Source organism: Mobula hypostoma, chromosome 2 (genome assembly GCF_963921235.1).
Source record: "Mobula hypostoma chromosome 2, sMobHyp1.1, whole genome shotgun sequence".
Taxonomy (NCBI): Eukaryota; Metazoa; Chordata; class Chondrichthyes; order Myliobatiformes; family Myliobatidae; genus Mobula; species Mobula hypostoma.
In genome coordinates, this window is record NC_086098.1 from 196,220,029 (window position 1) to 196,237,855 (window position 17,827).

Here is a 17,827-nt window from a genome sequence, read left to right on the forward strand (position 1 = left end):
TGCTTTTAGTAGAGATGACTTGAAGAACACGTTAAAATGCATAATTTTTCCCCCCTCAGCTGTCGCTCACCTTTTTCTAAAATATGTAAATAGTGCTGCTGTTATTTGCCTCATCACCAAAATATTTTTCACTTGATTCAAGATTTCTAACTACCTACTCATCTCTGATTTAGATGCTTTTTTTTAAACATCTCAACTTCTCATTCTAACAGGTTTTGTTTTGAAATTTAAGGTTTTACATTCTCAATGTTCTGCAAGATTAAAATGAATAAGCATGTTCTAAATGTTCATTTCAACATGTGATACTGACAATAAACCATGTTCTGATTCAATAGAAACAGGCCCTTCGAGCCTGCACCACCATTCAGTATGATCATGGCTTATCATCCAACTCAGAACCCTGTACCTGCCTTCTCTCCATACCCCCTGATCCCTTTAGCCACAAGGGCCATATCTAACTCCCTCTTAAATATAGCCAATGAACTGGCCTCAACTGTTTCCTGTGGGAGAGAATTCCACAGATTCACCACTCTCTGTGTGAAGAAGTTTTTTCCTCATCTCGGTCCTAAAAGGCTTCCCCTTTATCCTTAAACTGTGACCCTTCGTTCTGGACTTCCCCAACATCGGGAACAATCTTCCTGCATCTAGTCTGTCCAATCCCTTTAGAATTTTATACGTTTCAATAAGATCCCCCCTCAATCTTCTAAATTCCAGCGAGTATAAGCCTACTCGATCCAGTCTTTCATCGTATGAAAGTCCTGCCATCCCAGGAATCAATCTGGTGAACCTTCTTTGTACTCTTTCTATGGCAAGAATATCTTTCCTCAGATTAGGGGACCAACACTGCACACAATACTCCAGGTGTGGTCTCACCAAGGCCTTGTACAACTGCAGTAGAACCTCCCTGCTCCTGTACTCGAATCCTCTTGCTATGAATGCCATCAAACCATTTGCCTTTTTCACTGCCTGCTGTACCTGCATGCCCACTTTCAATGACTGGTATACAATGACACCCGGGTCTCGTTGCACCTCTCCTTTTCCTAATCGGCCACCATTCAGATAATAATCTGTTTTCCTGTTCTTGCCACCAAAGTGGATAACCTCACATTTATCCACATTAAATTGCATCTGCCATGAATTTGCCCACTCACCTAACCTATCCAAGTCACCCTGCATCCTCTTAGCATCCTCCCCACAGCTAACACTGCCGCCCAGCTTTGTGTCATCCGCAAACTTGGAGGTGTTGCATTTAATTCCCACGTCTAAATCATTAATATATACTGTAAACAACTGGGGTCCCAGCACTGAGCCTTGCGGTACCCCACTAGTCACTGCCTGCCATTCTGAAAAGGTATTCAATAAATACAACTCATCTGGCAACAAAAATCCAAAACTAGATATACGCTTTTATAGTGGCAATTAGTAGAATTTATATCATTTGTATTTGGAAAGATTCAACAAACTACTAGGTAGATTGATGCTAGGCACTGGAACAAAATCATCAATGCTTTAGCCCTTTCTTGGAAGGATGTGTACAAAACTTTGTACTTAGTCCTTAAACTAAAACACAACATATTAATTCCAGGCGCAAACACGAGGAAATCTGCAGATGCTATAATTTCAAGCAACACACTTAAAAGTTGCTGCATCTATAGGAAGAGGTACAGTCGACGTTTCGGGCCGAGACCCTTCGTCAGGACTAAATGAAAGAAGAGCTAGTAAGAGATTTGAAAGTGGGAGGAGGAGGGGGAGTTCCAAAATGATAGGATAAGACAGGAGGGGGAGGGATGGAGCCAAGAGCTGGACAGTTGATTGGCAAAAGGGATATGAGAGGATAATGGGACAGGAGGCCTAGGGAGAAAGAAATGGGGAGGGGTGAAGCCCAGAGGGTGGCCAAGGAGTATAATGAGAGGGACAGAGGGAGAAAAAGGAGAGAGAGAAAAACAATATATATATATATACATATATATATATATATATATATATATATATATATATATATATATATACACACATATATATACATATATATATATATAAAATTAATAAATAACAGATGGAGTACAAGGGGCACTGGTAGGTGTTCAGCGAAACGGTCTCCCAGACTGTGCTGGGTCTCGCCAATATATAGAAGGACGCATCGGGCACTACCATTCATGGCCCCAGACAGTCCTTCCTTCCAGGTGAGGCGACACTTCACCTTTGAGTCGGCTGGGGTGATATACTACATCCGGTGCTCCCGATGTGGCCTTCTATATATTGGCAAGACCCGGCTCAGACTGGGAGATCGTTTCGCTGAACACCTACGCTCTGTCCGCCAGAGAAAGCAGGATCTCCCAGTGGCCACACATTTTAATTCCACGTCCCATTCCCATTCTGTCTATCCACAGCCTCCTCTGCTGTCAAGATGAAGCCACACTCAGGTTGGAGGAACAACACCTTATATTCCATCTGGGTAGCCTCCACACCTTATATTCCGTCTGGGTAGACTCCAACCTGATGGCATGAACACCGACTTCTCTAACTTCTGTTAATGCCCCTGCTCTCCCTCGTATCCCATCCGTTATTTATTTTATTTATATTTATTCATTCTTTTTCTCTCTCTCCTTTTTCTCCCTCTGTCCCTCTCATTATACTTCTTGCCCATCCTCTGGGCTTCACCCCTCCCCCTTCTTTCTTCCTAGGCCTCCCGTCCCATTATTCTCTCAAATCCCTTTTGCCAATCACCTGTCCAGCTCTTGGCTCCATCCCTCCCCCTCCTGTCTTCTATCATTTTGGATCTTCCCCTCCCACTTTCAAATCTCTCACTAGCTCTTCTTTCAGTTAGTCCTGATGAAGGGTCTCGGCCCAAAACATCGACTGTACCTCTTCCTATAGATGCTGCCTGGCCTGCTGTGTTCACCAGCAACTTTGATGGATATTTATTCCAGAACTCATTGGATCAAACAGAATATGTTTTACATACACTTCCTCATCATCCTGAGATAGCGTTGTGTTTCTAAAGTGCTTTGGTTTTGCATCTTTTCCTTATGAACCTGATATTCAATAGCAAAATAGTCTATCAATCAACATTTAAAGAATCATGGAATATGGGGTTGGTCCAGGAAAGTGGCACTAAGGTAAAGGATCAGCCAGAAGCTTACTGAATAGTTCAGAAGGAACGAACGGCTGAATTAGAAATTCTTGCTCTTTTTTTTTTAAAAAAAAAGACATTGTCTTCACCAAATATTTTAACACCCAGAGTTCATCCAAATGTAGAGTGATATCTAAAAGACCCTTATTTGATTATGGCTTTAAAACTGAACAGGTATGGGTAGCACAGAATAGAGTTGCTGCCTCATAGCTCCAATAATCCAGATTAAATTGTGATCTTGGTTGCTGCCTGTGTGGAGAGCATCTGGGGGGAGGGGTTTGATGGGAATGCTGAAAGAATGAAATGGTTAAATGTGATTAGTTTAAAATTAAATGTTTCATTGTCAGCATTGATTTAGTTGGCTGAACATTCTGCTTTTGTACCATTCCTGTCCATGAATCCACAAAATAACACTGCCAAATTTAGTGGCTTGAGTTCACACGGCAGGTAAGCAAAACTAAGAACCACATTTTGACTGAAGAGGAATTTAGATTATTAGGTGATAACTAATCTAACATTAAAAAATTTACTACACTGCTTCAAGTGTAGCACAAACTAACTACAAACCCCATCAATATCAATGTATTTTCAAGGATATTTTCAGGGAGCAGTGTCTCAGAAAGGCAGCGTCCATTATTGAGGACCTCCAGCATCCAGGGCATGCCCTTTTCTCGACCATCAGGTAGGAGGTACAGAAGCCTGAAGGCACACACTCAACAATTCAGGAACAGCTTCTTCCCCTCTGCCATCTGGTTCCTAAATGGACATTGATCCCTTGGACACTACCTCACTTAGTTAAAATATACAATATTTCTGTTTTTTGCACATTTCTTAATCCATTCAATACATGTATACTGTAATTGATTTATTTATTATTATTTTTATTTATTTTTTTCTCTTCTATATTATGTATTGCATTGAACTGCTGCTAAGTTAACAAATTTCACGTCACATGCCGATGATAATAAACCTGATTCTGATACATTTCTTATTGCAGTCATTTGTATGATGTAATAGTTCACCAATTTAATTAGCTTATTCACTTGGGACCCTGCAATGTACATGACTTTATTACAAAATTATCCAAGTACAAAATTTCTACTCGGTTAAAAACATTAAATAGTAATTGCCATGCATTTGTACTGAATACTGAAAGCTTCTCTCAAAACTAAATAGTTTAAATTGCCCAGCAGATGGCAATATACATGCAAGTATCTGCTGTTTTTGCTTGGTATTGAGACTGGAGGCCATTTTGTGTTGCTATTTAAACTGACAACTTCTGTTGCCATTATATACATTTTAAAATGTTGCCCATGGAAAAAGTGGAAGATTTTAAAAATTAATATGTACTGTAATTTATGTCAACACTTCAGCTCCTAAATTCAGTTTTCTTCAGCTTCAATGTGTTAAAATATTGGTCAATGACTAAAACTATATAGTTAATCCAAAAATCATGAAAGCATGCCTGTAAAGTAGAATCTGGACTGCAAAATTCAAATTAATAATTTTGTAGCTTGAACTGTAAATGCAACCATTTCCTCTGGTTTCTGATACTGCAGAAATAAAAAAAGTATGGGTTTCAAAAGTAGATATTGAGAGTTGATTACAGTGTACATTAGTAATGCAGAACTCACAGGTATGACTGAAATTCCTCCCAACTGGATTAAGATTTCAATTGTGCCTCATTAGCAAGAGTTCAGGATTATACATGATCAAAAATTGAAGATGTTAAAAGATAATACTCTCTATATTCTCTTAACTCTTTGCTCAGACTGAAACATGTCCTGACGGCAAACCACTGTGTGACAAGACCTAATACTTTGCCTCTGCCACTAATAATCTAGCCAGCATGAATATTCAACTCACCCTCAGATTTTGGTGTTTCTCTTCAAAATACAGTCTAAGTTTTGCTGTTAAATAACTGCAAACATAGAAAAACTCAACTGTTACTACTAAGGAAGCAAATACTGGCATTGCAATGTCACCCAAAAATGAAAACTATTTTCATTATCCATTTAGATAAATCTATTATTCATATAGTGTGCAATGAAAATAGCCTTTGAAGAAAACTTCGCAAAATAGCTAAAAACTAGAAGTACAGGAGTAAATCTTGTTCTTTAATAACTGTTCCTTTCTGCCAAGGAATACCCAACTCTGGTTATAATCAAACTGTTCTTATGCACACATTAAGCCTCCAGGAGTTTGGTAAATACTGAAATATTTATATTAATACAAATTAAAAATGAATCATTCTCCTATTCAAGTCTATTTTATATCACCTCCCCTTTTGATGCTAACCAACAGCCATTTAGCAGCAGAACATGCAATGTTCAGAATTCCAGAAATTCTACTTGAGTTCATATTTCAGTTTTTCCTCATTTATTCAAAACAGTATTAATTCCTCAGGATCATCCAGCATGCTTAAAACCACAGCAATAGAGATCAAGTCTCCACTTCACACAATCACTCTTCAGCCAGAAGCTCTGCCATTGCGCATCTCAGTAAAACAACTGCTTAAAAGTTTGTTAGTAAAATCCTTGTGCGAAACTGAAGGTACACATTTCTTTTGCGGACTGACTATAAATGCAGAGTTAAAGCAAAGATACACCCTCTAAATATGACAGCAACACAGCAGATACATACAAATCTGAGTTATTAGGAAGCTCAAAATAGCAATGCAAGAACACAAAGTACATATGATGTGGATCATGCAGGTTCTACATTTTAAGAATGATAATACAAGTAATTAATTGTAAGTATGACTGCATAACAGGTTAACCTTGAATAGAAAAATAATCCTTGAGATGGCTGTTAGAGGCATGACAATGCTTATATCCAAGTTAGTAGAGAACGAACATTATAAACTTAGTGCAACATATAAAACTAACATTTAGATATAGAGTGTCAGTACAATACTAAACATTTTAAGCAGCAAGTCTTGAACTTGTTACTTAGATTATCTACACTTTAAAATAAAAATTGGCAATGGGGGTTCCTTCTAAAGTACTTCAGATATTCATATTGCAACTTAGCAAAGAAACTGCTTAGTAATTTCAGTCACTAAAACATAGGATAAAAATCCCCCCAAAAACGTTGGTATTTGTAGCTACTTTCAATTAATGAAATCAAATACTGTTTGAAGAAACCAGGAATTCCTAAATTCAGTTTATATAGTCTCTGTAAATCTGTGGTGTATTTAAAAATTATCCTTGGCCATCACTGTCACCTACCATTTAATGCATCTGCACAACCACTTCACAATTTGTTCCCAGCTGGATGTGACGATGATTGAAAACTCATCTAACACTTTACTGAAACCTTTGTTAAGTGTCATCAGGGCTACATGTTAAATTCGAATCCATGATTTGGTGATGGGGGGCAAGTTTCCTGCATGACAATTGCTTTTCCTACACTGAAAAAAAGGGAAATTGCTACACGTTTCATATTTCCTAAAATGGGGATGGTCTCCAATGATGAATGTTTTTAAAAATGGGGATGGCTGTTTGAATTTCACAACATACCTTTAGATTTCCAACACTTTCTTCAAATGATTTGAATGTAGGCGATTCCCTGAAAGTAAAAACCAGAAAATAGCTGACTGCATCATAATTCAGCAAACATTTAGAATTCACTGTTAATGATTCAACAAGACTTTGCTCTTTAATCAGTTACTAGAATGACTACATCTAATATGACTGCATTAAAACAATAGGACCAGCTTTGCAGCACTAAAAATTAGAAGTAAGGAACATGAAATGGCAAACTCCTGAGTAAGCAAGTACAAGAACTTAGTAACATCATGAAGGAAAACATTTTTTGAGATCAAAATAATGTAATTACCTCATAGCAGGCATGCTTATTGAATGACGTATGGAATAACTGCTACTCGGAAGCATTAAGAAAGGAACAAGTACTCCAAGTTATTAAAAGTAATGGCAGCCCAATGGGCATGGAAAATGGTCAAACAAAGATCATAGTTAAGTATCAGTTTCTCATGACAACAAACACTGAAGAGAACATTTATAACTACTGTTAAAACTATGCAAACAAGAACCTGCAAACAAAAAAGGTTTAAAAAATAATAATACCTGTATTTACATGGATTTTTAATAATAAATCCTGATGCTCGATTATACCTAACTCCATATGAATCAGGTTCTATACCAAAGCTTCTTGATAGACCAACATTAGGAAATATATCATCCCTCAGATTCTTCAATTTGCTCAGAAGACACGACTTAAAATACAGTATATGCATTTAAAGTCACCCTTGAATGTATAGTACAAAGGATCATATGGCATAAGCTGGGTCTGGAAGGAGAAATGCTTGATTTTGCTATATCATAAATTTAGCAGTACAGTACTACCTTCACTATTCACTGGGACCAAACACAATCACCATTTGAGCATAAACAAAAGTGTCAAAAGATTTTCTCATACAAGAAATCATCCGGTTCTTCATTTGGCAGCATAAGGATAAAAGACCTCAATCTGAAAGTACTGAAGTATGTTGTAAACAAGATACTTAAAGTGACAAGAGTTCAGCAGAATGGAAACTAAAGTAAGTGCTGGGGAAATACGGAATAAGGAAGCACATTAGGCTGGATTATGCCAATGGCTAGCCAGGTCTACAGAGCCAAGTACACAATGTCAGCACAACTCAAATATAGAATACTAAACATGCCAGAAGTCAGGTCCTAGCACATCTCAACTGCTGCTCTTGTCCCAGATTGCAACCTGAACAAAAGTGCATTATATGTATTGTGATTGGCACCTCTGCTTCATCACAGCCATGAGTCTAGTAATGCTTCATTAATGACAAATGACAAGTACATTCTGTCCATCTAACCTATAGCAATTCTCATTGTTCTCATCAGTCTTATTCCTCCATTTATTATCCTGTATTCCATAAACCTGAAAGCTGAGTATCTTCAGTAAAAGATGAATTCTGCTTTTGATCAATTAAAATAACATTTCTCAATTAAATTAAAGAAAATCTACCTTAAAAAATCAAGAGTATTTTCATTGTTCCCAAATGTCTGACCAGTAGAGACAACATGGACTATCAAAAAACACAAGGCAACTCAAAGCAATTACACTGCTCACAGTCTGCTCTGCCTCAGAACAGCTGTTACAGCCCTGGGAGCTGTGGAATCACAATAGTCTTCAGGAATCCAATAGAAGGTGAATGCATAGCTCATGAGTCAGAGGACAATCAACATTGCAACTTACTCTTTTCACCAGTGAAATATTACAAGAACTGGAAATGTGAAACACTCCTAAAACACACTGGGTAGTCATGTTAAGACTAGGAATTACTTTTTTTTAAAGTTCAACCTGGAATATACTGTAGATCAAAGCCAAGTGAATTACACTCAGAAAACAGATCAACTGTAAGTAGGAAAAACTATGAAAGTACTGAAAGACCTGTTCATATTTCTGTGCAAAATAAAACTCTCACAATTTATTACCTGCGACAAGTTTATTAATCAACACCAATTCACATAACCACAGTTACTGTGCAAGGGCACTCTGAATTTAACAAATCAAGAAATCTAACAAGCAATTTCATCATTTTACAAACAAATAAAACATTGTATTTTCAACTGTTTTCACCCAGAAGTGGCTACACATTTATCTTACCTAAAGGACTGAGAAAAAGGGTGAGACCTGAAATAAGCCAATAACAAAGGAAAGAGGTCAGCCAGAAGAGAAATAATTCAGGCCAATAGTATCACTAACTTGCATGATGGAAGAACAACAGAAGCAAACTATCACTCAAATGATGACTGATGCTCACTGTCATTTCAAGATGATTTTAAAGCTCTATTTCAAAAATATGAACCATGAGGATATCTCCAGAAATCTATTAATAAGCTCTTAATAAGCCACACTGAAAGTTTCCAAGAGTAATTTCAAATGAAACACCTTAAGGGCGTGAAGCTCCAACTAATTCCATGTTCTCCTTGACCTATGGAACTCAAAGAAAACTTACTAAAAGTATATTCCATAGTTAACTAGAAAAACAAGCACTACAGAAACAAATCCAGAATTAAGAACTCATTCTAATGTATAGCCACAAAGCAACCATGGCAGTACTACTGACAGCCAAATCCAAATATTATGTTTTTTTCCCCTTAATTGTTTTACATCATTTTAAAAAAGGAGAAAATTGTGATATTAACCAAACCCAATGCATAAATGTGAGATAAACATACTTATGAGTCAAGACTAAAACTCTAGAATTTGTTAAATTCTCTGTTCATGTTACAAAGAAGAGAAAAAAAAACACCATTCAGCTCTTTGATATCTTCGTAATCTTTGATATCTTCTTAATCAAATCCTTGGGATCAAGGATGTCTTGTTTCCAATCTGGCTTTAGTGAACAAGGCATCCTTGGCTTGAAGTAGTCAAGGGCCAGAGATTCCCAAAAATGAGGAAAATTGTTGCATTTTACAGAGGCTATGACATATCCTATTATCTCAAAACTTCTTTTCTGTCCAGCTGGTAATCTTTCCCAAGAAAAGAGTCCAAAACACTGTTTTGAGACCCTCGTGTCAGTCATGTAAATGATGTGGCCTGCCCAATAAAGGTGTTGGAGTCTGATACAGGCCTTATACTGGGATGTTGGCCAGGAAGAAAGGACTTAAGTTAGTTTGCATATCTGGGAGGATTTTGTGAATTTAGGATTGGTACCATCTATCCAAGGGTGCCTGATACCAATAGCCCAAGTTTTGATTTCATATAGGAAAGCAAAGATACCTCTTGCCCATTAATCAGTATTTTTTTTATTCTGTAAATAGCACAAACAAGCCATTTGTAAGACTGCTCTACAATAGACACAAGCAATCAATTTAGAGGAAGGAGGAGAATAAACTGAAATGTTTGGTACATTTCCTGCTTAAGAGCAAAATAATTTAAATTATTTAGCAGAACCTGAGCAAAGAATGGAATTTCACAAAGTGCAGGAATTAAGGGAAAATATGTTTATTAAAAAGTCATGGCAGCAACTCAAAAATTTGAAAAATGCTTAAGAGACATAGCTATAATTGCTGCAATTTGTAAGGGGAGTCTAAATCACATGATCTTGAAGCACAGATGAGTAGTGAGTACTTTGATTCTGTCCTCACTAAAGTACAAGTTTTAATATCACAGTAAAGCAGAAGTCAACTGGGGCAGCTCGGTGTCACAGCAGAGCATTGCTTCCTTACTGTTATAGGAACCCAGTGTTGTTTGCATGGAGTTCACATATCCTTCTGTGACTATGTCAACTTCCTCCCACATCCCAAAGACTTGCAAGTTGGTAGGTTAACTGTTCATTGTATATATTATCTCTTGTAAATTGTTAAGTCAATGGTAAGAGGAGCAGGGAGGACTTGAGAAGGTGGGGGGGGGGCAAATCAGGTTACAGGGAAATAAGTTAGAGGAACCTATTTGATAAGACTGGTCTGTCAGCTGGTGAAGACTCAAAAGGCCAAATAGCTTCCTCCGTCATAAAAAAGTAACAAGCAATTTAGGCATGCACATCTGTAAAGAAAGAGAACCTTAAATGCTGCGAGTCAATACCCTTTAATCCGAATTGGATAATAGAGGGAAAAGCAAGATTTCTAGCAAATGCCTTTTTTAATGCTATTCAATTTTTAACTCACTGGCACATATTTTCTAGAAAAGTCCTCCTTGAAGAAACTCTGCTTCTCTCATTGACAGATGTCCATGTCTTTTATCCAGTTTTAGAACAATGCAGCATTTAAGCATCAACCTCCGAGCTAGTTTCAAATAGCTTCTTCCACCCAATCTCACATTCAGCAACAAAAATTTGAAAGTTAAGATCTATATTAATAGAATATTTTATGCAAAATGGCAAGTTAATATCTCACAGCTTTCTAATATGCATTCAGCAATATATCTTAGCTGTTTCTGAGAAAGCTCTCAATCATAACATTTTAAACATAAAACATGTCTTTTTATGTCTCTGAAAAGTTCAACATTATGGTTTTTAAATATGCCTAAAGAGTAAATCTTTTATTTAACAACAAAAATAAAAATGGAGGATTAGCACATTCAAACTACGCAAAAAAAGCTACATGCAACTGTCTACTTCCAAACAAAATTCAATAAATGTAAAAGCAACTTTTCTTTAACATGCAACTCAGCACACACTGCAACAAGCATGCAGGATATATTAGAAAATCACAGCATGATACACTGTTCAAATGTCTGGAACTTCTCTTTCTTAAAAAACAGCTTTCTAGAAGCCTGTACCTGAGATTCATATCAATTTTTTAAAAAATTACTCAAAAAAAGATTGGCAGATTTTCAATGTTAGGATTGTACTTTTGGTGTGTGGTAGAGCAAGGCCTGAGAAGAAGAGAAGAAAAAAACATGTTTCAGCTACATTTGCAGAGCATGAGAGCCAGTGGCAGTGAGAATAAGCTTCTGGCATACAAACTGAAGGATGCTGAAATACTATCAGAGCTACAAAATAAAATACTCTACTTAGCACTTCACAATAGGAACAAGGAAAAAGATCCAACAAAAAAGTGGAAAATACTTATTTTTAAATTAAAAAATATTAACTTAGCTGGTATAAAATTTACCATGTCATTACTACACTAACACCTGCGTTATCAATTCATATTGCCCAACATCTATATGAGCATTTTTAACAGTTGGTTAAGAAAAACATCAGGTTAATTGAACAAATGTCAATCACTTTATCCAAGATGAAAAAAGTATCAAGTTAACTTTGTCAAGTTCAGCTTTTATGATTGTGATTGGCTGCAATTAAACCAGATGTTCATGCTGTTAATTTTGTGATGTGAAGAGAATAACTTATGTGAAGGTAGGTAAGTTATACTTACCTATCAATATAAATTTTACATTTCACTACAAATATTCTGTACCTTGGTCCAGCAGTATAGTTTCTTATAAATAAAGCGAGAGACTGCACAGTAGATTACTTTCTTGATTAGCTAGTTCATAGCAAAATGAAGCTGATGTTAGATTAAAAAATGTAGAGAACTTACAACATGCAATATTTGACAGCTCTAAACATTAAAGGTCAGTTCTGCTGACGTTCAAGAAAACGTCTCAGAAATCCACCTAGCATGAATAGTGAAAAATAAATGTCAACCAATTAACTTGAATATTTTGCACCTCCAATGTCTGCTCTGAAACTATGGAAATAGTATAATCAAGTTAAATCTTTACATCCCATTCCTTGACCATCACTGCGTCTTCAGCCAATCAGCATTAAATATAAAAATATCCACATGGTACAAGTTCCAACAAGAACAGCAGATGATAAAACTATGGAGTCACGCCAAGATTGTTCTCAAATACTAAGAGTACACAGGAATAAATATTAAAACATGAACAACTACAAAATAACGTTCAATTTTAGAAGCTCTTAAAATTAGGTTTGTAGCCACACAGCAAACTAAACATAAATATCAACATACTAAGCTCAGGATGACTTTTCGTAGGTACTTAAGTGAATGTATTTTCAATAGAATGGAACTGCAATAATCAAGAGTGCTGGTACTTTGCATTGCCTTTCCTATTTAAACATTAGATTTGCAAGTTGCATTGAGTAAGCAAGCCAAGTGATGAAAGATTGGTAGAATTCTAATATTTTTGCAGCTCCATTACTTATTCCAATGTAATAGAGGCAGACTGATTTTATTCTGCAAGATGGATTTCACAAAAGTTCAAAGCAAGAAAAAAGATAAATGCAATTAGAGATGATTCAAGAATCATTTCTGGTATAGTGACGGAATTAAATAAAAGCATAATTCTAAGGGTCATTATTTGATTTCATGCCTGCATAGCAAAATTTTAAAGTACAAGTACCTCAAGAGCAAACTTACTTAATTTCTCCCAGTGTCCTGCTAAGAACTGATCCAACACTGGAAATGGCACTGGAGGTCTTCGATCCAGCAGTGGAAAGTGTTGCTTGAGTCTTCTTATAACTGTTTTTTCATTAAAACAAAGGGATTAGTTTGGCTGACAGGCATAAAATTCCAAAAAAAAAACAATCAAAGCTGTTCACCACAACAGAATACAAGTGAATTACAAAATTAAATCTTAATGCAACACCACAATCTGCCCATAAAAAAGGCAGTAACTTTTGGGTTGAAAGCAGCTACAACACATGGATGTTGAAAAAGAGATTAGTAACATATAGAAATACAAATTACTGTAGAAATGGAAGGAATTTGTGAAACAGATTTGAGGCAAAAGAAACAGTAAAAACATGTAAGACTGAGAAAAGTAAAAATATTGGAATTAAAAGACTGCGGAGGGAGGAGACATGGATGGCAGCGGATTCTATCAGCGAACTATTCAATTGATCACACTGCACCAAAAGAGATGATTTAAGCAATACTTCTACTCTTTGATTAATTTGTCATTATTCACTTTGCCTTCTAGTAACAATGGAAATTTGATAGTCTGTTCTTCTACTTCCATATGCAGTTGTCATGAAATATAAAGATTAACATCAGTTCATATTATTTTTTTAAACTGTCCTTCATTCTAGAATGCAACAAATAACAAACAAAAAGTGTGAACCCTTAAATACACAATACCATTCATTACTATAAGTAAAAAGTGCAACCCTCCTATGAACAAATAGCAAGCTCATAAAAATCACCACGAGGTATGGAAGCATCAAGAACTAGAAGGCTTTAATGCCCTAGCTCATTTCATATAATAAATCACAGCCAACTCTCATAAGGTGGCTGGCACTTCACCAGTCTAAGCTGGGTTTCAACCAGTCCCCAAGGTAAAAGGGAATTGCATCATTAATTCAATAAATTCTATTTATACAGCACCTGTAAAAAGTAGCAACACCTCAAGGCAATTCACAGAAGCAGGATCAAATAAAAATTGTTGCCAAGCCACAACGAAATACAACCAAAGATGCAGATTTGAAGAATATTGAAACGAGTAAATAGGGAATATTTTTTAAGTGGGGAAAATATGAAGTTTAAATAAGCAAGTAAAACAATAATAATAGACAAAGATGTTAACACAAAACTTAAGGTAGCTAAAAGGACAAGTAACAGAACAGATTTATTACATTTCTCCAAAGCAATTCACACAAAATGCTGAAGGAACTCAACAAGTCAGACTGGATCTATAGAAAAGAGTAAAGTCAATGTTTTGAGCCAAGACCCTTGAAAAAGAGTAAACAGTCAACATTTCTGGCCAAGACCCTACATCAGAACTCTTCCTGATGAAGGGCCTCGGCCTGAAACGCCAACTGTTTACTCGTTTCCATAGATGCTGCCTGGCCTGCTGAGTTCCTCTTGCATTTTGTGTGATGTTTTGATTTCCAGCATTTGTAGATTTTCTCGTGTTAGTATTACATTTCTCCATTTAATTTAGCCCCCCAAAACAGAGCCAAATCATAGGTTTTATTTTTGGTGCAGCTGTGCTGTAGTTCACAATAAGCTCTGATTGAATAATAATATGGCTTAAGGCGCTTCAATGTAAGCCCAAACATTCTTCAGAATGTCCAATGCTGATCTGGGGGAACTTTCCATTTGCAAAGCAACTGTTGATAGCCTGCCCAAATTACAACATTTCAAAAGTAATTCATTAAATTTTCAGATGGTATGGAGGTGCTCAACAAAGCAGTCCCCCAATTTACAACGGGTCTCACCAGTGTAATGGAGGCCACATTGGGAACATCAAGACACAATAGATGACCCCAGCATATTCACAAATGATGTGTTGCCTCACCTGGAAGGACTGTTTGGGACCCTGAATGGAGGGAAGGGAGATGACATACGGGCAGGTGTAGCACTTAGGCCACATGCAGGGAGATTAGTGGGGAGGAATGAATGGACAAGGGAATCGCAGAGGGAGAAATCCCTGCGGAAAGGTGTGGGGGGGGGCAGTAAAGATTGGTTTAGTGGTACGATCCCTTTGGAGATGGCTGAAGTTGCAGAGAATAATGTGTTGGATATGGAAGCTGATGGAGTGGTCGGCAAGGACAAGGGGGACTCTTACCACTATTAAGGTGGTGGGAAGATGGGGCGAGCACAGATATACCGGAAATGGAGGATATGCAGGTGAGATCAGTGTCAATAGTACAGGGAGGGAAATCCCATTCATTAAAGGAGGAAGACATCTCTGACATCCTGAAATGGAAAGCCACATGCTGGAAACAGGTGGAGCAGAGGCGAAGAAACTGAGAAAAGGGAAAGTGTTTTTTTACAGGAGTTAGGGTGGGAAAAGGTATATCGAGATAACCATGGGAACCACCTGATTTACAAAAGATGTCAGTTGGCAGTTTGTCTCCAGAGATGGAGATAGAGAGATCGAGAAAAAGCAGGGAGCTGTCAGAGATAGACGAAGTGAATTAAATATTGAATTTCAGCTCAATAGTCTGGGGTTTCATAGAACTTAGAAAATCTACAGCATATTACAGGCTCTTCGGCCCACAATGTTATGCTGACGACGTAACCCATTCTAGAAACTGCCTAGAATTTGCCTACCACATAGCCCTCTATTTTTCTAAGCTCCATGTACCTTTCTAAGAAGCTCTTAAAAGACCATATTGTATCCACCTCCATCATCTTCTTTGGCAGTACATTCCATGCAACCACCACTCTGTGTGGAAAAACTTACCTCTGACATCCCCCTTGTATGTATTTCTAAAACATAAAACTATGCCCCCTCGTGTTAGCCATTTCAGCCCTGGAAAAAAGCCTCTGGCTATTCACACGATCAATGCCTCTCATCATCTTATACACCTCTATCAGATCACCTCTCAACCTCCATTGCTCCAAGGAGAAAAGCCCAAGTTCACTCAACCTATTCTCATAAAGAAGTTCTGTCCAATTCAGGCAACATCCTTGTAAATCTCCTCTGCACTCTCTCTATGGCATCCACATCCTTCCCATAATGAGCTGACTAGAACTGAACACAGTACTCCAAGTGGGGTCTAACTAAGGTCTTACATAGCTGTAACATTATCTCATGGCTCTTGAATTAAATTCCACGGTTGATGAAAGCCAACACACCATAAGCCTTCTAACAACACTGTCAACCTGCGCAGCAGCTTTGAGTGTCCTATGGACATGAACCCCAAGATCTCACTGATCTTCCACACTGCCAAGAGACTTACCATCAATATTATATTCTGTCTTCAAAGTTGACCTACCAACATGAACAACTTCACACTTATCTGGACTTTGAGGAAAAGGCACTGAGCTCATCACCCTTACGTCTAAATGCTTCAGAAACGTTAATGACACCTTCGTAGTGTGGCCTCATGGACTCCAGGCACTCCAACAGTTCCACAACCATTTGAACAGCATATATCCAAACATTCAATTTGTGACGGAGATGGAGAAGAATGGTTGCCTCCTGTTCCTGGGCATTCTAATATGACGGAAACTGGAGGTAGCCTTGGGCAGGGTGTCTATCAGAAGCCCACTCACATAGATTTATACCTCAACAATTTCAGTCACCATCATGCCTCCCAATGTAGAGAAGTTCTTTCTACCTTGATTAACCAAGCGAAAACTACTGCGGAACTGGCGTCTCCATGAGGAAATAAGATGATTACACATGATGTTCCAACCGAATGGCTACATAGTGAGGGAAATCAATCGGGCCCTTGGAAGGACCAACAGAAAAACTAGGAGACTTAACAACGAGGAGAAACTCATTATTACCACCTATCTTCCCAATATTTCCAAGGTTTCTGGAAGGATCACCAGGATTCTGAAGAAATACAGGATTAAGACCATCCACAACCCAATAAGGAAGCTCAAATCCCAACTAATGCTGGTCAAGAATGACCCAGGATGCAGGACTGCTGGCGTTCATAGGATTCCCTGAGAATACAGTGCAGCACATATTGACCAAACGAGGTACACGGTGGAATCCCGCATCAAGGAGCGTAGGAGATGTATCTGTTTGGCTTACAGAGAAATCAGCAGTAGCCGAACATTGCATGTGGAGTGACCACAGAATTGACTTTAATGGCACAAAACTAATGTGCCGCACCAACGGATTTTGAGATCATCTGGTGAAGGAGCCATTGAAATAAGACTGGAGAATAAGAATTTTAACGAAGACAAAGGTCTCACTCTAAGTAACAACTGGAATATGTTATTAAACAAGGTGGCACAGTGGAAACCTGACTGGTTGAGGACTGATCAATCAGAAGGGACAGACAATCAGAGTTGAGTATGTATAACAGCGGACTAGACGTGCCGAGGCATCATCTCTGATGAAGATATTGGTATTTGTCAGTGAAACTTCATTTAAATCAAAACCTGTACCCAGCTGGAAGCCTGAGAAGAGTTTAGAAGTTTTAATATCTTGATTAACTTGAGTCCTGACAACTTTAGCATTTCCAAAAGCCCAGAACTGTACTCTATTTTAATCAGAACCATGTCATTAATGGCAGAAGTGCATTCTCCACTGTACATGTAGATTAAAATCACATATTAAAAATCTTATTGCTCCTAAAATATCATATCTTGCATATTCAACATCAAAATGAACACAGAAAGAGGAGAAACAAATAATTCTATTTAAAATTTTACATCTCCAGAAGCTTACAGGAATGTGAAAGAACAACAGGGTTCAAATGCTGGACCAGAGGAACAGAACTGTATTAATTGTCAGTTTGAAAGTAGAGTATTTAATTGTTGATTACCAGGCTCAAAC

General features: G+C 37.5%; 1 protein-coding gene across 5 annotated transcripts in view; it reads right to left on the reverse strand.

Annotated features, from left to right (window-relative positions):
* Nucleotides 1-17,827, reverse strand: part of tpd52l2b (tpd52 like 2b) — a 66,727-nt gene that overhangs the window by 12,058 nt on the left and 36,842 nt on the right. For 4 of the 5 annotated variants that reach the window (XM_063041348.1, XM_063041350.1, XM_063041349.1 and 1 more), the window contains 2 exons: nucleotides 13,003-13,104; nucleotides 6,655-6,703 (listed from right to left, as the gene is read on the reverse strand). In XM_063041348.1, coding sequence (XP_062897418.1) covers nucleotides 6,655-6,703; nucleotides 13,003-13,104 — 151 coding nt within the window. Of the gene's footprint in view, nucleotides 1-6,654; nucleotides 6,704-6,973; nucleotides 7,016-8,776; nucleotides 8,804-13,002; nucleotides 13,105-17,827 lie in introns of all 5 variants that reach the window. The other variant, XM_063041351.1, reaches the window with a different exon arrangement.